Raw genomic sequence first — 22,107 nt, forward strand, 5'->3', positions numbered from 1 at the left:
GATAGAGATTTGAGTTTGATTTGCAAAAACAAACCAAGTGGTGGCAAAGGATGATCCATATATGCCAAAATTGAATAAAACCAATTTGAGTTTTTATTTAAAGTGATTTTGCATTTGTTCTAGTTGCTTTATATTGTGTTGGCATAAATCACCAAAAAGGGGGAGATTGAAAGGGAAATGTGCCTTTGGGCCATTTCTAAGTATTTTGGTGATTGAGTGCAAACACAAGTGCTTAAATGTGAAAATATGCCCAAGGATGATCAAAGTGCAAATCACAAGTTAAGGTATGTTTCTAAGCCTTAGTACATTGGTTTTGTGTACTAATATATTTGTCTAAGTGTTAGAAACAGATAGAAGAAGAGAAGAGAAGACTTGGCTGTGTACAGCCAAGGGGCTGCTTCGGTCTGGGGCACCGGACTGTCCGGTGGTGCACCGGACAGTGTCCGGTGGTGCACCGGACAGTGTCCGGTGCGCCAGGCTGCCTCGGCCGAAGAGGCCGCTCTCGGGTTTTTCTCCGGCGACTTCGGCTAAAATTCACCGGACTGTCCGGTGTGCACCGGACTGTCCGGTGAGCCAACGGTCGGCCGCGCGATCGGCGCGCGACACGTGGCCGAGCCAACGGTCGGAAGGGAGCACCGGACTGTCCGGTGTGCACCGGACTGTCCGGTGCGCCAGATCTGCAACGGTCGGCAACGGTCGGCTTCGCTTTCTATGGAAACAAATCGGGCACCGGACAGTGTCCGGTGTGCACCTGACTGTCCGGTGCGCCACGAGACAGAAGGCAAAGATGGCCTTCCAGATTTGTTCCCAACGGCTCCTAGCTGCCTTGGGGCTATAAAAGGGACCCCTAGGCGCATGGAGGAGTATACCAAGCATTCCTTGAGCACTCTTGATCACTCACACATCAATCTCGCGCACTTGTTCGACATTCTAGTGATTTGAGCTCCGTTCTAGTGTGCTAGTCTTTTGAGCTCAAGTCTGGGTCTTGTGTGTGCGTATTCGCTGTGATCTTTGTGTCGTGTGTGAGTTGCTAATCCCTCCCTTGCTCTGTGATTCTCTGTGAACATCTTTTGTAAGGGCGAGAGGCTCCAAGTTGTGGAGATTCCTCGCAAACGGGATTGAGAAAAGAAAAGCAAGAACACCGTGGTATTCAAGTTGATCATTGGATCACTTGAGAGGAGTTGAGTGCAACTCTCGTCCGTTGGGACGCCACAACGTGGAGTAGGCAAGTTTTGTACTTGGCCGAACCACGGGATAACCACTGTGTCATCTCTGTGATTGGATTCTTGTGGTTATTGTGTTTTGACTCCTCTCTAGCCACTTGGCATAAACTGTGCTAACACCTAATCAAGTTTTGTGGCTATAAGTTTAAGTTTTTACAGGATCACCTATTCACCCCCCCCTCTAGGTGCTCTCACATACGACCACCGATTTGACACCATCCCATACCCTCCTAGGACTAGGGTGTCAGATCCTAATTTTCAGATCAGAAGATAGAAGCATGCACGAGCATGAAGGCTAGTATCACATCCAGTTTAAGAAGGCAAACCAAATGCGAACCATGTAAGTGCTAGGATTAGAAATCACGTACACATCGATTACATAAATGACTCATCGTCGCACAATGCTTCAAATAATCATAAAAAGTATGCAATATTATTATAGATTAGTGTCATTAACATCATCTATATCAATGCGATGGGGTTTGACTTAGGGGGCGGCACCGCCAATTTTTTATAGGAGGGCAGAAGAGGACAGGCCGGAAAGGTAGGGATGTGGCCGAGGTGATCTCCGATGACCTCGAATGAGACAACTGACAAGTGGGTCACGCGTGAAAGTGGCAGGAGCACAGGTTCTTCACCTGGGAGAAAACTCTAGAGATTGAGGCCCGCCCGTAAGTGGCTGAGGTGCGCGTGGCGTGGGGAAAAGAAGTAATGGCCCACGCGGCAAGGAAGGCCAGATGGGCCAAAAGCGAGAAACCAGGCCCAACTATGTCCTTTTATTTTTTTATTTTTCTTTTCTGATTTCTAGTTCAAGTTTCCATCTTCAAATTAAGTTCAAATGAAATTTTGGATTTCAAACTCATTTGAAATGTATAGTTCAAACTCCCCAGCATGAATGCAAAGATATTTTTATATTTGTGTTTATTTTAGTTTCTTTATACATGCTTCAATTCATGTAATAGCGAATAGTTCACACCCTATTAATTTTAGGGTAATATGATTTCTATTGTAGATTATATCTTAAGAAATAATTTGATCATAATTCTTCTATATAATCCATCCAAGGATAATTTAGTTCATCTAGGTATCCTCTTTTTTAGTCTTTTATTTAGAAAACACATTCATTTTGGGAGCAGTAACTTCGAAGTATCAATATTCTTAAGGGAAGGTGTTTTGATTTAAAACCTTTGGGGAATTATCCCTATTTTCACAAGATTGTACTTTAATATGTTACATTTGAAAAAGTGTGCTTATTATAAATGGTATAACTCTTTTTCCCATGTCACTAATGGTTGCAATATCTTTTGTCGATTGGTATAATCAGCTATAAATGAAGGCTAATTGAACTTTTAGGAGATGTAGATCGACTGACAGCCATTCCCTATAAACACGCTAGAGTTGAGCGGCAATAAGGTCTTGGTTCGACCGAATGTCGCCGATAAAAGCAAGGGCAAGAGCATTATAATCGGTGATCCACAAACAATCGACGAAAACACACATATCCATAGAAGTGATTGCACAACGGACTCATGATGGGAAAGAGAAAATAAAGATCATCGTTAGTTCCTAAGACACTAGGGGCAACCACTATCGACTACCTAGCTGGGACCCCATGTCCATTACTCACCATAAAGTTCGATGTTCTAGACAGTCTACCTACAAATGCCAGACAGTTCGGGGATGGCCAGTAGCAATGATGCCCTAGGACTTTTAGACCCTAACGACCTAAGATTGGTACGTGGAAGAGAAATAAATCTAAAGCACCTAGTCGGCTTGTCAGTGCTAGCCCCACTTTCGATTAGCCCCTCTCTAAGTATGTCAACAAGAAGGTCGTCCCACAAGATCGACCAACAAAGCGATCTCATTTGCTAACATTATAGGGGTAGGCAAGAGAAAGCCATCTAGCACGGGAGACATGGTCGACTAAAACGACCCAGGAGGTTGTCCAGCTAGTTCCACCAATACACCCAGTACTACAGGCACCATGGATACCACCAACAGCTTACCCACCCTTTTCCCCATCCGCTTACCCACCCGCTTATCCACTTGCTTATCCATCCACACAATACACCCCAAATGAATTGTGGGGATGTACGATGTTACACTCGCATTATCCATATGGGTTACCAAATCAGCCGGCTTAGGGGGCACCACATACATTAGTTTTCGACAGGTTAGCTCCACCAGTGCAAAGACCGATTGAGCTCTTCACAATCTGGTCCCTATGCATAAGATCTGCAAACATGCCGAAACTATTGGCCCAAGAGCTAACAAATCTGGCAAGGGGGCATAAGGGAATGTTCTTGCATTTGTAGTGCCCGAGCCAAAATTATCATCACCGGCTACTTCAAGTTCTAGAAAACTAGAAAGAACTACAATCAATGTCATCATCAAAGTGGTGTCGACAAATATCATAATTGATAGAAAAGTTGAAAGGGTGGTGATTTTCGGAAAATTAGTTAAAACACAAATAAATGAGGAGATAGTTGCAACCACTGATCATAAGGCCAACAACCCAAAAAAGACACCTGATCCCAAATAAATGAGGTTGTATGGGCGAGGTTCTAGCCATAGCCTTGCATGTCTTCAATAGACAAAATGCATCCGCGGATTCAATCGACGATATGGATAGGTTTGGCTCCTGTCGAACGAAGCTTTATAGTAGCCATCATGACTTTTGGTGAACCTTGTATTCATAGGAGCGAAGTCAGATGATTGATTAGATGGTGTCGACCAATGATTAAGTTCATGTAAGGCATTCTCCTCAATAAATTGCATTTTTACTTGGACCCCTTTGGTAGGGCTCTTTCAAAGGCTCCTTTAATCGTACTTTAAAAAATCTACCAAATGAGGGACTCCTCTGTTGACTTCTATAGAAAGGAGCCGCCTCCAGAAACCGAACGAAACTAGGATCCCAAAAAGGCTTCTCCAGCTCTTTCCCATCCCCTCCCCCATAAAATTAGGAGGAGCAACGTTTTCAACCAAATGGAGTGCTACTCTTGAGCTCTTCCTGAATGCTCTTTCAAAAAAAATCTATCAAATGAGGGGATCCTTTGCTGGTTCCTCCGTAAAAATAGGAAGGAGCCGTCCCTAGAAACCAAGTGAAGTGGAGAGCTCCCAAAAGAGGTTTCTCTGGATGTTTCTCGCCCCCTCCGATAAAATTAGGAGGAGGTACATTTTCAACCAAAATAGAATTATACTCTCGAGCTCTTCCTGAATGTTGTTTCAAAAACAATCTATCAAATGAGGGGATCCTCTGTTGGTTCCTCCGTAAAAATAGGAAGGAGCCGTCCCTAGAAACCAAGGGTGTGTTTGGTTGCAATGACAGGACGGGATGAAATGAGACGATTTCTCAAATAAGTTTGTTTGGTTCAGAGTCAAGGGTTGGGACAGGACTATCCAGTGTTGTCCCCAGTTATCCCTCAAAATTGGAGGGACGAGAGAGGACACCAGGGGACGTCTCTGTCCTGGCTGTCCCGCAACCAAACACACCCCAAGTGAAGCCGAGAGCTCCCAAAGGAAGCTTCTCTGGCTGTTTCTTGCCCCCCTCCTCCGATAAAATTATGAGGAGCTACATTTTAAACCAAAATAGAATGATCGCACAACTAAGGGCTCATGTTGAAAATAGGGCGATAACCGATAGATGTTTTCCCAAATAAGATAGAACTAGAGGCTGGAGTTATTGATGCAAGAGCGATACCAAAGGGCGGCCTTTAATCAATATTCACGTAGGGATCTGTTTTTTGTTTGTAAAAAAACATATATACGTAATATGTTTCAACCGCGGCCTTTCACGTGTTAGGTGCTGCTATGCATATGCATTTTGCATTGATCTGAGTATCTACTCGACTCCAAGTCGGCTCGAGGCGCATGCTCGGTCAGCTGAATTCGCTTCCTCTGGCTTGCTATCCTAAATTTATGAGAAAAGCAATGCAGAGAAGAAGTGTGGGTCGTTCTATGCGTTTCCAAGTTGTGATGTCGGGCTGGGAGACGGTCGCGGGCGGTCGGTGGTGGGCAAGGCAATGACAGCGGCGACGGCCGGCCACGTCGACTTCCCCCTCCTCCCGCCTGCCTATAAATCGGGCGCGAACGCAGAGGGCGCCATTTATAGGCGTCCTGCTCTTTTAGCTTTGGCAGCCAATCGCCTCTTGTCCTGTCGTCGTCTCTTCCTTTCGCGTGAGCAGTTCAGGCGTTCTTGCCCTTTCCTCGCTCAGGTCAGGTGGGGATAGGATCGTGACGTCGTCATCGCCACCACCACCCCCAGCATCCCGAGCTGCTGCTGGCGGTGGGGCAACCGCGTGCGTTGCTAGCTTGCTCGATCTGCCTCTCCTCTGGATCCCCTGTCCTGTCCCTGTTAATCGCGCGCGCTTGCCTATTTACAAGGCGAAACAAGGTGAGTGGCGTGGCTCCTTGTCTTTCTCGTGACTCCGGACCTCTCTCTTTCTCTCTCGTGCGTGCGTGACCGAAAAGCTGACATATGCCCGCCGCCGGCGTGCCTGCCATTGCCAGCGCGCAGCAGTGGCCATGTCGTCCGACGCGGTGGCCGCCAGCAGCAGGAAGGGCCGGCTGAAGCAGCGCTACGACAACGAGTTCCGCCTCGTCGCAGGGTCGGGCGTCTGCCTTTTTGATTTTCCTCGGTCTTGGATACATTGGTGCATGTCGTCAATTAGTAGTTCCTTGCTCGATCCGCCGGCGCGGCCATGCCATGGTCGTCATCGTTTGCTGTGCCATATGAATGGATGGCAGGTGCGTGCCGTACCGGGTGAACAAGAAAGACGACGAGGGCGGCAACCCGTGCAGCAGCCTCGGCGACGACACGGCGGCGGAGGTGGAGGTGCTCATGATCTCCACGCCTAACCGGGCCGACATGGTCTTCCCCAAGGTACGTGAAGGAAGCTATATGGCCGCCCAGCGAGCGAGCAGCGCATGAATGAATTCGTTTAATTTGACAGGGCGGGTGGGAGGACGACGAGGACGTCTACCAGGCGGCGTGCCGCGAGACCACGGAGGAGGCCGGCGTCAAGGGCATCATCAACGTATGTCACCACACTCAACGTTGAAAATTATTAAATGCATCCTTAGTCCCCAAAAGTATGCGGATGATCAGGGCAGTAATTTAACGCCGCATTTTGGAGCCATTGTCCACATGATTTGTCACCTTGAAAGCTCCTGAACGCTAGTAATATTTCAGAGTCCCTAATCAGACAAACATATTTAATTAACCCGTCACTTACTGTAGCAACAACAGGCCCAAGGACGACAGCTCCACACCATGCATATACTATAGGCTAACACTCACTGACAGCGACCATGGGAAGTTTCTCTTCAGGCGCCGCATTCTTGCCTCTCTAGCGATAGGCAATTAGCAGGGTGCTGCTCTATCAGTAGCATCAGTACTTCATTCGGTGGTTTGCGACCAAACTAACAATATTATACCAAGCAAGGCAACGATTTGCATTTGGGGGTGGGTGCGGCGTGGCGTGGATTATGCAGCGTGTGTCCCCCTAAATCATTGTGATTTGCTAGTTCACAGGATCTCGGCGCAAAGCGTATTATTGTTTGCCCCGCCCCCCCTGCTTCTTGCGTACTTCGTCCGTTGGCTGCTTCGTCCTCGGAATCGATTTCCTTCTGGATCCTGGTCTCAATAAGGCCGCTGTTTTTTTTTAAATCTCAGCTCCACGCATGCATTGCCCCCAACCACTATGCTATGCACGTGGCGTGTTTCCTGTGTGTCCTACAGTGCCCCCCCTAGCTAAGCTAGCTACTATGCTGCACCCATCCACTGATCAGTCCTGCGTTTAATTTCTGCCATGATTCTGCATTTTTGAATCATTATACATATGATTCTCATATATAACAACTGCTAATAATAATGTGCATTCTACTACGTCTGCGTGTTGACTTGCACTTGCACTAGTCAGTCAGTTCGCTGATGATCGATTATTCCCTCTCTGCAATCTGCATGCCGTGCCTGCTGCACTGACCGACCAGAGAGCTGCGCTGGGGCACTGGGTGTTCAAGAGCAAGAGCAGCCAGAACAGCACCACCAGCACCAGTGGAGCCTGCAAGGGCTACATCTTCGGCATGGAGGTCACGGAGGAGCTCGAGTCATGGCCGGAGCAGGACACGCACGACCGGCGATGGGTGAGTCGTAGTCGTAGCCCCGCCCCTCGGCCGTCACGATTCGTCACAAAGCTCACCTCCTCTACCACGGATCATATCATTGGAACGTACGTACAGGTCTCTCCGGCCGAAGCCTACCAGCTCTGCCGGTACGACTGGATGCGGGAGGCGCTCACCGCGCTGCTGGAGAGGCTGTCGGTGCTGCAGCCGGTGGCAGCGGCGGCGGCGGCGGCCACACCGGAACTGGCGGCCGACCAATCTGGCATGTACATGATGCTCCAGGCGTCCTCGGACGGAGGAGCGGTGGCGCTGTGCTAGCTCATTGATGGTGGACGACGCTGCTGTTGCTAACTGTCCAAACTGCACGCTCCACGTTCAGTTCAAAGCAAGTGCAACAAATTCAGACCCTCTATCTAATTGCTCGTTTAGTCCCTTCGGTTTTCAGCTAGTCATGAGTCTTCACTCTTCAGTGTGCCTGCAATTAATGCAACATTGGTGTTGGTTGGCTAGTTTCAGAGGTCAGGACAAAGCGACTGTCCCCTCGGCCCTTGCATGATGATCTATATATACGATTACTGAGTGTTCCTGTGTCATCTACTGTGGTGTTCATGTAATATGTGAAAAATGTTATGGCGTTTGTGAATGCTAATAATAATACTCTTACATCGAGTTTTGTTCGGCGGAAGTCGGTGGGTACAAGTCGAGTGGCTTCGAACATTCAAAACACTAAGGGCTATTTTAAAACTCAAATCTTCTCCGGACTTGAAGGGGATTAAGACGAAAATAAACTAATTCATGTCTCAATCTCTCTAATTTTAAGGGGATTTGAATTTCCAAACTAGCTCTAAGAGACACACATAATTTATCTTAGTTCAGTTTTCGATACTCTAGATCCAACAATTTACCTTGGTTCAGTTTTCGATGCCATAAATCCAGTAGTATGGTGTTCTTCAGGTCAATCTCTACTATATTAAAACACCAGTTTCAACGGTCGTTCCACATTATCTTTTTTACAAATAACCTCCCACATCTATTTGAAATTAACCCGCTCCATGCCGGGCCGCTTAACCCGACGCCCGCAGCTCCGCCCCAGGCACGGCATGCCGGCCTACTGACCGTGCCGGGCTGGCCCGTTAGCCCGTCGAGTCATTTGGTTAAATCTGCGTAAAATGTTAAAAGCGATGTAGGATGTGGGGTTCGAACCAACACCCTAATTCAAGAAGGGCATGAGACATTAGGTGAAGACGTCTAACCAGTAGTGAGAGCACTTAGAGGGGGCGTGAATAGGTGATCCTGTAAAATTTAACAACTAATAGCCAATAAAACATGGTTAAGTGTTAGTATGGCTAAGTAGCAAGCTCATGCGAACACAAGTAAGTATGAGAAAAACAAGCACAAGAGACACGATGGTTTATCCCGTGGTTCGGCCAAGTATAACACTTGCCTACTCCACGTTGTGGCGTCCCAATGGACGAGGGTTGTACTGAACCCCTTTCAAGTGATCCGATAATCAACTTGAATACCACGGTTTTTCCTTTTCTTAGACTTTCTCCCTTTTGCGAGGAATCTCCACAACTTAGAGCCTCTCGCCCTTACAAAGATGATCACACAAGAAACACGGAAGTAAGGGAAGGGAAAAGCAACACACACAAGACAGCACGATCACGGACACAAGTTACAACTTGAGCTCAAGTTTAACACACGGAGTTCTCAACTCAAAAGGAGCTCAAATTGCGAGCACAAAGAATCAAATACGTGGGAGTGGAGTCTGGATGCTTAGAAATGATCAAGGAATGCTTGAGTGACTCCTTCATGCGCCTAGGGGTCCTTTTTATAGCCCCAAGGCAGCTAGGAGCCGTTGGAGGCAATCTTGGAAGGCTAATCTTGCCTTCTGTCGGGTGGCACACCGGTGTGCCACCGGACAGCCACTGTTCATGTCTGGTGCGCGATTTCTGTAACACCCCTGGTGTTACTGTTACTAAAATTTGAGCATGACATCATCAGCATTAGCATTTCATATGTTTGACACACCTAGAGTGCATTCACTAGGCAAAAATTTCAAACAAGTTGTATTGTTATGGTATTTTGCAAATAAAACCCTAGTGTAGGGTACTTAACCTTAAATAGGATTCTGAAGGGTAAACAAGAGCCAAATAGAGAAAACCCTAAAGTTTAAGTGAAATAGTCATAAAATATTCTTAAGAATGGACCTACATTACATTCACACCCATGAGATATCAAAAATCCTAATTGGAACCCTGGAAAACCCTAAACCTAAACCCAGGGGGTTAAGTGCAAAATTAGTGCACTTTTAGACTAAAGTGTAAAAACTATGATGTTAAGGCATATAAAGTCATTTGGTTCACAATCATGAAGATTTACAAGCTAAACCCTGAATTTTGGACTTATTTGCAAAAAGACCCCATGGGTGTTCTAGTGCTAAGTCTCAAAATCAGTGATATTGACTCCACTTTGGAGCTCTATATCTTCCAAAATTTTGAGAATTTACCCTAGGTCACCACATCAATTTTGTAGCTCTATGAAAGGAGAACAACTTTGCATAAGAGTGTAAGCATGGTTGTTATGAAGAAATTGGAGAAAATTACACCCAAAGATGGGTTGTCAGGCTGTTGAAGTCTGAATTTCAGACTGATAGTGGCCTAGAACCAAGTTTGAGAGCCATTTCGACCATGATCCAGTGAGAATCTATCTAGGGATGCTATAACAAAGATGAAGATGGTTTGTAGGGCTACAACTTTGCTGCAGAGCATTGGTTATGTTGCCATATGAATTTGGGAGAAAATCGAGCTCAAAGATGGTCTGTCAGGTCAACTAAATACACTCCGTGATGGTACAGTGTCTGGATTAGGCCGCCAGCTCAGAATCTCGCCGCCGGCGGTCCGCGCGACCGGATTTGTGCTGGTCGCCGGGATTCGTGCCGCGGGCATGTGGATTTCGCTCACCATGAAAAGATCTCGTCGCGGATGTGTATGAGCTATTGTGGCCTCGCTGTCCCCTACCTTTTGCACCTGCGATGTGGCCTTATGGCCGTCACCAGAGTTGTCGTGCTTCACAGCGACTGTGCCACGCTCCGAGCCTTTCACCACGTCGTCACTAGCCGCACCAGCTCACCGATAACCGCCGTAGCTCCTCAATCGGTGAGTGCCACGGTAAATCGCGCAGGTGACTCACCCCTTCTTTCGACCGCCGCGCGTCACCACTGCAATTCCCGGCCATCGCTGTTGCGCTCTATAAATTGAAGCCACCGCAAGCTCCGTAGGGTAGTCAAGTACCCCGACACCCAGTATTGCCCTCAGTTGATCGCCAGCGAGCTCGAATTTCACAGTTCCCCCAATTTGGTTTTCCGCCACCGTGAAAACGACCTCACCGCGGCCAGAGAAATTCCGGTCAGTTCATCCTCTCTTCTTTCTCGTTTGAGTACTCTCATGAACCCGTGATGCTCGTCGACCCACCCGATTGAACTGGGCCGCCATAAATCACCGGGAACATGTTGTTCTTTGGGTTGTCCACGCTATCATCGTGGCCAGAGACATTGGGATAGCCGTTCATGAAATTTAATGAGGGGAAATGCTCCTCAGGGCTAGAATTAGGTTTAAACCAGAGATTAGCGCCGGTCCTGAAGCGAGTCGGCCGGAACGCGAGCTCGCCGGAGCTCTGCCGCGCTCGTCGTTGTCGGGGACCTCGACTTGGAAGGGAATAGAACGTGGGGGGCTTTCTTGCAAACTGTCAGCGACTCAGTGCAACAGTAAAAGAACCCACTTCGGGTTATCCAGAACGCCGAGGGCTTTATCACAAAGCTGCCAGCGCGGGCGCGGGCGCGCGCGCTTTCCGCCTGGGCTTGGGCCGCCTTGTTTGAATTCAGCCCAACACTGTTTAAGCTTTTTCCCTTTTCTTTTTTAGTGAAACTTTGGAAATCTGTAGAAAATTGTAGAAAAAACCTAAAAATGTTAAACCATTTTTCCTAGATTCCTAATTTCCCATAGTATTTATTAAAATTAGTTTCATTATTTTTAGGTCAAATAAGGAATTTTGGAGCATTTAAAATAGCCTAAAACATTGTTTCTGGATTTTTTATAAAATCAATAATAATTCCAAAAATACCCAAACTTTTTATTTGAACTCTAAAAATCATTTAGAAGCCTTGGGTAGAGTTTGGATTAATTTGGTCCTTGTTTGATGCTTAGAACCCAAAACCCTACCCCTGCCCTTTGAATTCCTTTACTGACTCTGGAAAACCCTAGTTTCCGTAAAACCATGAAGGAAAGTTGTATTCAAGACCTTAGAAATAAACTTCTACTATTCTTGCACTTTCATGAGCATTACATGGCATTCATTCTTATATATATATATATGGTTATATTTAGAAAACGAGGAAGAAGTCTATACTACTTATTAAGGTTGTAAGGGTAGCCTGCCTTTTTGCGTTCTGCCTCCCATAGATCTGGATCGTCCGTTAGCCTGTGTGAATCTGTACCATCCATTCGTGACTCCCTGTCCACCCACGCCGCCCCCAGCCTTGCGCGCCGCGCGAGCAACCCTCCCTCTCAGTTCTCCCACTGTTGCGCCGCCTCCCGCACCCCCACATCCTGGAGTAGAGGTGGAGCACGTCGCGGTCGTGCGGCGCGAGGCGGGCCGGGTCTATGCCTCCCGCGACGCGCGCGGATATGCTGCAGAACTTGTTCTTGAGGCGGCAGAGCTTCTCCGAGAGCTGAGCGCAGGTGTAGGGCTGGGGCATGGACTCAGAGAAGCGGTCGTAGAAGACATTGAGGTCGCGCGGGAAGACGAGGCCCTGCGTGCCGCAGCCGAGGAGGCCCTGCAGGAAGCGGAGCTCGTCGGACTCGGACCAGATGCGCTGGAACTTGAAGGGCGGCTGCTGCTGGTCGGATCCGCCGCCGCCAGGCGCGGGCGCGCGGAGCGGGTCAGAGGAGGCCGGGGAGGAAGAGGACGGGGGCGAGGACGACGGCCGCGGGGAGCGGCGCTTGATGGGGAGCTTGCGCGCGGCGGACGCCGAGGGCGAGGTCAGGTCGGCTGGTGCGGTCGAGTTAGGGTTGGGCAGGACGGGGACCGGGACCGGGACCGGGACCGGGAGGGCCTGTTGGTCCAAGGCCATGGCGCTGGCTGGCGCGCACGACACGGCTCGAGCGAGCGCGCCCCCTCTCTCTGCAGGCGTGGCGAGGTGCGACGAGAACGAGACGGGACGGGAGGTAAGTGGCGTGGTAGATTGGGTCACGCACGGCACGGCGCGGCCAGACTAGCGGACGGGGGGAGGTGGTGGGATGGAGACGGCTAGGGCGAGACGGGATTGGATTAGGTTGGGGGGATTGGTTGGCTCGCGCAGAATCCGTGGGTTCTACTACTTCTCTGGGCTTGGGCGATGCCGTGCCGCCGCACTGTCGTTTGGTTGTGCGAGGAGCGTTGCACGTTTGGTTCAGCCTACCGATGAAAAACAGACCGAAACGTACCCCAATAATCGCTCCCACAACAATTCATCATCCAAAACGGGAGCAGGAACCGAAAGGGAACAACCACTGATGGAAACGGATGCAGGTCATATGGGTTTACCGAAACAAACAAATACGATCAAAAATCTATATTTATATCTATACTACTTATTAAGGCTGTAAGGGTAGCCTGCCTTTTTGCGTTCTGCCTCCCATAGATCTGGATCGTCCGTTAGCCTGTGTGAATCTGCACCGTCCGTTCGTGACTCCCTGTCCACCCACGCCGCCCCCAGCCTTCCACGCCGCACGAGCAACCCTCCCTCTTAGTTCTCCCACTCCTGCGCTGCCTCCCGCACCCCCACTGGCCCCTCACCGCGGTCCTCTCCCCGTCGCCCCGCCTCCCCCGTAGTTCCTTCATCCAGTCCCTCTCACATCTCCTGCGATCCCCACCCACATGAGCCGAGCTTCCTGCCCGCTTGCTTATCCGCCATAGGCTTCAACACATTTGAATCCACGCCGTGTTGGCGTGTATCGGCGATTCGGCGACGGTAGGTGATGGAGGTGTGTGACCTCCGCAAGGTGCCCGACGCGGCCGCCCCGGCCGACCCTCGACCGTGTCGCCAATCAGGTACAACCCATGAACCCTAACCCTAAATTCCCTTCTCCTCCTCCATGCCCCTTGATTGACCGATTGATGGACCCCATGCGTGTCGGGGGTGTTATTGACCATGTCATAGAACCCGAGGTTGCTGGGGTTCAATGTCGGCTAGGCAGGCGATGGTGGGGGCGGCCAGGTGACGGAAGCCATACTCGCTTTCGGCCTCCTCCAGCAGCGCTGCGAAGACGAGGTGCTCGAGGTGGCCCAGCGGTACCACGAACTGGTGACGGAACCTGCTCAACAACCATGCGCGCTTGACCTAGCCCCCACCGAACACCCTCACCGTGGCCTCCTGAGCCGGATCATGCCTCACCTTGAACTGCATCGACGCCTCAACCTGCCGGGGCAAGGTCACGTGCCTTGCGGAGGTTGGTAGTGTGCCTCACCCAGCCAAATCGAGGTTGTTTGTTTCACCAACTCTGATTTTTTGGGCACGAGTTGTGCGTGCAGGCTATAAGAATGCTGGGGGGTTGTACAACTCCATAGCTTGTTGATCACGGCGCACCTATTAGAAATTCATCCTCTCTCAAGTGTTTGCCTGTTCCAAGTTCTATTGAAGATCAACTCCCACGGTATGGAACTAATGTAGGGCTCTCAGCCGGTACTTATGACCTTCATGGAGGGGTCAACAATGCTGTGAATTCACAGAGAAGTTTCCGGGCAAGAACTACCACATCTCAACAGATTGCTCCCTGTAGTGTATGGCCCTCTTCAAATGCTATCAGACTTTCTAATTCATGGAATCACCAGCCACCTCATTTCCAAAGTGCATTTGATTATCCCTAGGAGGTTATTCCTGTGGTCAGCAGCCTCAACTTGCAATACCAACATCCAATGAATGTTCCTGGTGTGCCACATGCTGCTAACCGTTTCACTGACCATGGAGCTTCATCATCGAGAGCTGGGAGTTTGGAGAACAGAATTATTAGTAGTGAAGAGGTTCCTAGGAGGTATGTCGTGCCTACCAACTACTCTGATTTGGTTCCCCCACCTGCAGTAGACCTGAGACGTTTGGTGCCAGAACCATTAAATTGGAGTTCTGATGTCCGAGGCACTGCAATATCAGGAAGTATTCCTCCTGTATCAAGAACTAATAATAGTTCAACAGTTAATCCACCAGCAGGATTCAATCACCAAAACCTCACCAGACGCCATCCTCGAAATTTGTCAGAGGTAATTTTCTCTATCCATTTTTCGCATTTTGTTTTCTCCGTTTTTTGGTTTTCAGTTTGATTGCTCATCTTTTCACCAAAATATCAAGTAGCGTCATACTTGAAATTTGATTGATCATCTTCTCGATTTGATCTTTTATTTTCTTATAGGAGATTGGTCGTCTATCTAGAGCACTCTGTGGCCATCAACCCCCACGCTTAAGGTCAGGGTTTCTGTTGGAGCGTCAGAACGATGGTGTTTGGGGCGTTCCTTCATCAACAAGGGCTAGAGAAGGAAGAAGATTAATGGAGGTACTTTGATCGGTTCTGTTTGTCCTCCTGAAGAACAAAAAACAAAAATGGTTTTGTAGCATTCACTTGGAAACATAAAAAAGTGCATCATTATCAGGCGTTTTTTTGTGACAGCAAAGGTTACACTAAATTCACCCCAATTTTACGAATTTCTGCTTGTAAAGGCCCCCCTTGTTTACAGCTCTGCTTATCATCATTGTGTTTGTCTATCTCAGCAAGCCACCCTTTATTCCAGGTAATATTGGTAGAAGCTGCTCCACTTGAAACTGCTTGCAATTCTATTTTGCAAAACCTTTCCAAGGCCTCTTACCGTTTGCCATTCTGAAGGATCTACTGGTAGGATTATTTTCAAGCTATTTGGCACGGAACGCACAATGCCTAGGAACCTTCGTGATGATGTATGACCATTTTCTTATTTTAGCAAGACACATTGCAGATGCAGCCTTGTTTTGCCCTGCATTCTATGCCTTTCTTAAGATTATGCACCCTAGCTCTCTACATAGTGTTTTTCAGTCCTCAACATGTACTTAGCAGTGGTAACACATCATGATCCAAATGTTTCTTCATAATGGAGTAGTTCTGCATTTTTAGCATGTCTACTGGGATGATGAAATGAGGAAAAATTGTCTAAACTGTCTACTATATTGTATACCAAGATCCTCACCTTTTAAATGGCTTGTAGGTCTGTCACCAAGAGCTGGAGTTCAATTCTGCATTTTGCTGCATTTTAGATGGCCTGTAACTCCTAATTCACCACGCACAGGTCTAAGACCACAAATTCAGTCATATGCTGCATTTTGCATTCTCGATATCTAGCACGATCTGAAATCATTATTTACCTAGCATAGGCTGATGTTGCTATTCTTCTTAGGAAGGTACTAACTTTTTATATTCATCACTGTCGTCGTTGTCGCACACAAGAAGTTTTCGCTCTCCTGCCTAGGCCGAGGCATCGAGCGCGTCACTGTCTTCCTCAACCTCTACAACTAGGGATCTACGTGAGTACCACTGCTCCCCCATAGCACCCCACTGCAGATGTGATTTTCTGCTTGTGTAGTCTGTCGATTTGTCTCTTTTTTGGGAGATTCGAACGCACCATCACCAGCTTGGACCTGAGTTTGGCGCCTTCAGTGACGCGAGATTTCCTTCTTAAACTTTAGCAAAAGTACTTAGTTTACCGTTATATATTCAAAAATTAATATTCTCAAGAAAGGTAGGGGACTGATTGTGTCTTTGATTGAGACAGACCCACAAACATGACAATGGATCTGTTTTGAACAATCTGTGTCCATAACCATACCATTTAGAGATACACAGTAATTCTCATGTAGATGAACTCATGACCCAAGATGCAAATATTTGCCATTCAAGTGCACACAAGACCATCAAATAAAAATCGTGCTAAAAACACAATAGGCAATAGAGAAGTCTATGTGTTTATTTAATTCCCCAAGCTAGAATATTCATCATATGTATGAATTGATTACTAAGAAACATTAGGGGAAAAATATATAGCCGGCTCGCAGCCGTTCCCGTGCTCCGGTCGTCCGCGCGTGACGCGCAACCGCTGGCGCCTAGGGCAGGGGCTGCTGGCGATAGTCGAGCGCGCTGGAGCAGGCAGCAGGCCAACAACTCAGCAGATGGGGGAAGCAGCATCAAGGCGGTCCGCGCACGCCGTCGACGACCCGCTTCTTCCCCGATGCTGAGCGCCACAAAGCTCGGCAGCCACCGCCGACAAAGCTCGAGGAGGAGGGCGCCACCCCTCCGCCGCCTGCAACCGAAGCAGAGGAGTTGGTAGTGAGACCGGTGGTTTTGCTGTTTGGATAACCAAGGAATTTAATTTTTTGAAATTCTTTTTCCCTAGCTTCCAGATTGGACATACATGATTGGAAGCCATACTGTTCCTTGTTATTAGCCTTACATAGATCATGATCTCCTTGTAGTGAGCTGTATTTAACTTTAAATTCATGGAGTAAAGTATGGCCACACCATGTTTGCATAGATCATGATCTCCTTGTCAATAATGATTTATATACGTAGACAATTCTGCATTTTATTTATTTCTATAATATTGTATATAGCCTTCAAAGTTAATTACCGATTGAAGGATAAACATGGAGTAAACTTGGTAGTATACAATGCAGAATATCTTAAATTGTTTGTGCTGATTATAAACAGTCCTACCTTGTTTAGCTCAGTAACTATCACACCATGTTTGCCGAAACATATCATAGTAATGTCTGAATGCTGTGCATGAATTGTCTGCGTATATAAATCATTATTGACCATTTCCATCCCTAATTCATATGCTCTATTTCAGCTAAATAATATAAATTAATTTTAAGGTGTTGGTTACCTGTCCCCTTTCATATATGTCTTAAATGTCGCTTTGCATGATTTGAAACTACCTAGCTGTTCTAATAACCTTTTGGTTGTATACTAAAGTCGGTTTTGACACTAATCTGTGTAAATCAGTAGAAGCACATCCCTATGTGTTCTTTTTTTTGTGGACGTGCATATAGAATCTGATCGCAAAATTATGCAACCTAAAATTTTGGATCTTTCCTATTGGGTTCTTCATCCGTTTGTTCTTCCAGCATTCCTGATCCTGCCATTTCATTTACTATTATGTTTCATGTAAGAACTATGCATTTTAGAGCTCAGTTCTCCGAATTAATAATGTATCTACATTAAGTACAGAGCTTTATTGATATTTGGTTTGGTTTTGGCTTGTAGGTGAACATCAAGATTATTGATGAAGCAATATTAATTGGAGCTGCCCTCAGTAACTTCATATGCTTTTCTTCTCCATGTTTGCATTCTATTTACAAATTACATCAGCAATCATTCTTTAAAGTATTGAGTTTTGCCATGCTTTCACGTTTGTAGCATGTCTATTTTGGGCCAAACAGAGTAAACTGACTTATTTTATGTCAAATGGTTGATCCTCCGAGGAAGGCTACGTTTAGTGTGTGCATATGTATTAATTGTACCTCACTTTTTAGCTGCCAGTCATACTTAGGCATAATTTACATATACATACGCACGCCTAAGCCTGGCAAGTTTCTGAAATGGCAAGCTGAGTAACTGAGTTCTTTTGTGCGCAACATCTAAGGATATGTCGTGCCTGTGCTACTGAGTAAGCTGTTGGAGAAGGACCACTGACGCACTGGTTGGGTCAAACTAGATGTATTTCGCCAAATTGAACAGAATGATTTGCTTGTGCTCTTTTCCAAACAAGATAGCTTACTTAGCATGCATAGGGAGTTGTTTTTGGTGGTCTTGATTATACAACCTTGTAATTTTGCAGCAACATCCCTTGAACAAAGCATCTACAAGACTGCAAAATTAGGACAGTTAGGCTTGAAAAATGGTATATATAAAGGATATGTTCCTCCCTGGCATCAATTTACAAGTTTTTAAGCTTCAGGTTATGCTTGAGCTTCCTGAGTGTATGGTGCTCAAGTCGTGCTTCTCTTTATTTGAAGTTTAGTAGCTAACCTGCCATTTTGAACATTGCTACTGGACATAATGTGTTTTGTGTCCGAAGCACATTAAGTTCAGACAAGTTCATCTCTGAGGAAAGTGGCTCACATGCTTTGCAAGAAGCAATAATTGCTAGCATCATAACATCTCTCTTTCACTTAATGCTATTGGGATGCTGACTTAGGTTTGTCAACTTAATGCTATTTTTCTACTACTAATTATAGATTTGTATCTAGCCTAGAGTTTTTGGTACACTCTCCTTCCATTCTATTGCTTCACTTGATCAACACTAATAGATCAGGTGCTATGAAAATTCAGTAGCAAAGATGTATCCTGACGGTAAATGAGTTTATGAAAGTATTTCCATTTCCTATTGTTGTGCAGATGCTGGCGCCGAGGTAAATGAGTTTATGAAATTATTTCTAGGTACGAAATTGCTTTCAGCTTTCCTCTACAAATTGCAATCAATTTTTAAGATATTGAGTTTGATAATATATGTGTTCTTCATTTTCTTGTAACCGTTGCACACTAACATTTTATCGAATTATTTGTGTGCCGTCACAATGTACGAGCGCTCTACTAAGCAAATATGTCAAACAAGCAAAAAGATGTCTGATCTTCCTTCCAGATGATTAATATGGTAAGATGGACTGAATTCAGGCTTGAATCTTTTATACTGCATTATTAAAACGTACTATCAACACAGATTACGATCCATATATGCTACATCAGCAAATAAGTAACATCAGCGAATAAGTAACATTTCCTTACAACAGAAATGGATCTTTATATTCTTTCTACACAAGTGGAACATGACCGACTTGGGTCGATTTGTAATATTTTGAAATATTTCTCTTACTTCTGCATATTCTTGCACACAGTCTTCTCTTTTTAGAAGGTGTACACTTATTCATGTTGATATCCATATATGCTACCTTAGTGGGTAAACATTTACTTAAAGCAGACATTGGTTATTACTGCAATAATGCAACTATATCCTTTCTACATGACTACACCAGTGCACCATGTTAATTCTTTCAGATGATTTCTGCCTGTTTTGCATAGCCTTGTATGTTGTCTTCTTTTATACTGAGGGAGCTCGGTGGCGAAGACCTAAAGGTGAAGACTGTAAGTTTGTCATTAAGTCATTTTGACTTTTTATTGAATGATAACATGGATCTGATTGTCCTTTTCTGAGTTTTTAATTCCTTCCTATTTAGTGCCATTTGGACATGTGGTAGCTGGCTGTCACATTGATCTGAATTCCTATATATATTCTTTAGATGGCATAATCATTTTATCGTTGCAAAAGTTGTTTCAGATAAAATTATGTCTGCATAGGTTCTCTTGCCCCAAAGAAACTCCATGTTCAGTTCAAGACCAAAGTACAAAAAGAAATCTTCAACCTACAATACTACTACTCCATTTCATTCCTTATGTGGCGGAACTGCCCGAATTATTCCAACTTAAGTGCCTAAGCCCTGCCTTAGAGGATAGACCACACTTAAATGGGAATAACCCGTCAATCCCTCGGATCTAGTCCGACACGGCCACTGACAGGATCAAGTACCACAATCTCACTCGATGGTGAGTAACAGAGCAAATACAATAAAGCATAAAACCATGCATGTAAGAGTATTAAAATTATTACATTACCATCGGAGTTTTGCAAAAGTAGTCATCATTGTTCGAAGTGCAGCGGAATAAAACTAACGGTAAATAAACAGAGAGATGGGGAAGCCTGTCCCATCACTCCTCATGCTCCTCCTCAGCCGAGGTAGGGTCCCACTCGACAGTCCAACTCGGTGTCAAGATGGACGGCCAAGTCACTCCAGCAACCATGTCCTCCAAAGAACCTGAAAAATTATGCCACAAGCAAGGCTGAGTATACTAATACTCAGCTAGACTTAACCGGTGTGAGGAGTATACTCCTCTACCTCTAGACATGCAACTGTTTGGCTGTGGGGTTTTGTTGCCAAAAGCACTAGCTGAGTTTCTGAGTCAAGTTTTAACTTTGTCAATTTAAGTGTGACTCTCTTAAGGCTAAAGATGTACTATCTATTCATACATAGTAGCAAACATTTTTAGCAATCAACATCTTGTATCATCTCACCACCATTCCACTTGTTACTCAATGTAGCAGCATGGATCAAGCAGTCTCATTAGCTGCGAGAAGCAGACGATTCGAATCGAGTTTTTAAACCTTGCAAGGTAAACCTAAACACACGACATGGCGAGGCACTCCGTCCCCACACACATCAACCGTCCCCATCGATTCCCTGGCAATAGATCAGGGCTCACCGCCTTGGCGTACAATGCCTCACTGACCCCGACTGCCGTCGTGAAGTGACCGCACTTGTACCCACCATAACCGGAATGGGAGACCACGTCTCAGGTCGCGTGAGGGGCAAAGTCTGTGGGAAGGTTCACTCAGGTACTAGGCTTACCGATTTACCATATTTTTCGGTATGTGTTTAGTACGTTCAAACGCTTGACACACGGTACCACACCTTAATCCTTATTCCAAGTTTTATCCCGTAGACAACCAATCCCCATGGATTGTTGCCCACAAACCAACATCAATATGATAAGAAAGTGGATACAGCCAATTCCTGACCTCGCGCGAGTGCTAGAAAAATCACTCGACTTCTACCGAGATCCTGATTAATAAAGCAGCTACTCGACTTAGCATACTAGTATTCATCTCAATGGGAATCCTGAGTTCATGCAACTAGGGTTTCAAGCAACTCCTACACTTAAGTGCACATTCAATCCTACAATCAATAAGTGTAGTAAAATAGCATAAATAACAGGTTATGCATAAAACCGGGGCTTGCCTTCCAAAGCAGTGGCAGACAGGTCCTCTGGTGCAGGCTCTGGCGCTGGATCCGGGGCCACCTCATGAGCAGCTCCTTGCTCCGGCACGAGGACGTACTCTCCGTCAGCAAGGTTACAGTCTATCGAAATGCAATGAACATGTATGTCATGATTATGCAGGATTTAATAACATTATGCTAAGAGAAGAAAAACTAAGTTAATGAGCAACTTAGGGTTTCTGTGTCATACGTGGCTTTTAATGTTTTATGCTTATCACTTCTAGGTCTAGGTTTTGCTAGGGATAGGCATAGGGAATTGGTATTGCCTCTATATATTTCAGTGGACAAGTTATAAAGGGTTTTAGGATGACATTAATTTTCTATTATTCATCTTTCCCTTTCTTTATTTTCTATTTATGGTTTCTAGTGTAGGTTTGAACTACGACAGTGGTTTAATATTTTCCAAAAATTCTGTAAAAATTACAGTGGGTTGCCATTGCTCACTATAGCCCATTCTAGGAAGTTGAGGTTCAAAATAAAAAGTCTATGCTTTAGACAAAAATAACAAAAGTTGTGTAAATGGGCCACTTTGTACTACAACTCTTAATTAGGAGTGGGTTCTATCCTAAAGGTTATTTTTGTTGGCATCTAATAGTAATAATAGGCTTCTGTGCCAAAAATCACAGAAAGCTAAGGAATGGTCATTTAGTTATGATTTTCTAAATTTAAATGCCAAAAAGGCACTTTCTACTACATTGCTATTTGAAAAATGTCAAACAACAGATTTCATATTTTTCCTAAGTTCTTAATAACAAAACATTAATTATCCCAAGGGTTGGGGTGTTTTCACCTTGGGGTTATTTTTGTAGAGTTTCT

At 45.9% G+C, this 22,107-nt stretch overlaps 1 protein-coding gene across 2 annotated transcripts; it reads left to right on the forward strand.

Moving 5' to 3' along the window:
- Window positions 1-5,289: 5,289 nt before the first annotated feature.
- Window positions 5,290-8,031, forward strand: LOC100193633 (Nudix hydrolase 13 mitochondrial). Of its 2 annotated transcripts, none has more exons than XM_008678350.3 (6): window positions 5,290-5,616; window positions 5,733-5,875; window positions 5,970-6,105; window positions 6,176-6,259; window positions 7,215-7,367; window positions 7,464-8,031. In XM_008678350.3, the coding sequence occupies exons 2-6, from the start codon at window positions 5,748-5,750 to the stop codon at window positions 7,662-7,664; spliced, it is 702 nt and encodes a 233-aa protein (XP_008676572.1). In that variant the 5' UTR covers window positions 5,290-5,616; window positions 5,733-5,747; the 3' UTR covers window positions 7,665-8,031. The 2 variants fall into 2 exon arrangements, with proteins under 2 accessions (XP_008676572.1, NP_001132204.1); NM_001138732.1 differs by having other exon boundaries at window positions 5,342-5,616; window positions 5,733-5,830; window positions 7,464-8,008.
- Window positions 8,032-22,107: the final 14,076 nt, after the last annotated feature.

This window comes from Zea mays, chromosome 4 (assembly GCF_902167145.1).
Source record: "Zea mays cultivar B73 chromosome 4, Zm-B73-REFERENCE-NAM-5.0, whole genome shotgun sequence".
NCBI classification, from domain to species: domain Eukaryota; kingdom Viridiplantae; phylum Streptophyta; class Magnoliopsida; order Poales; family Poaceae; genus Zea; species Zea mays.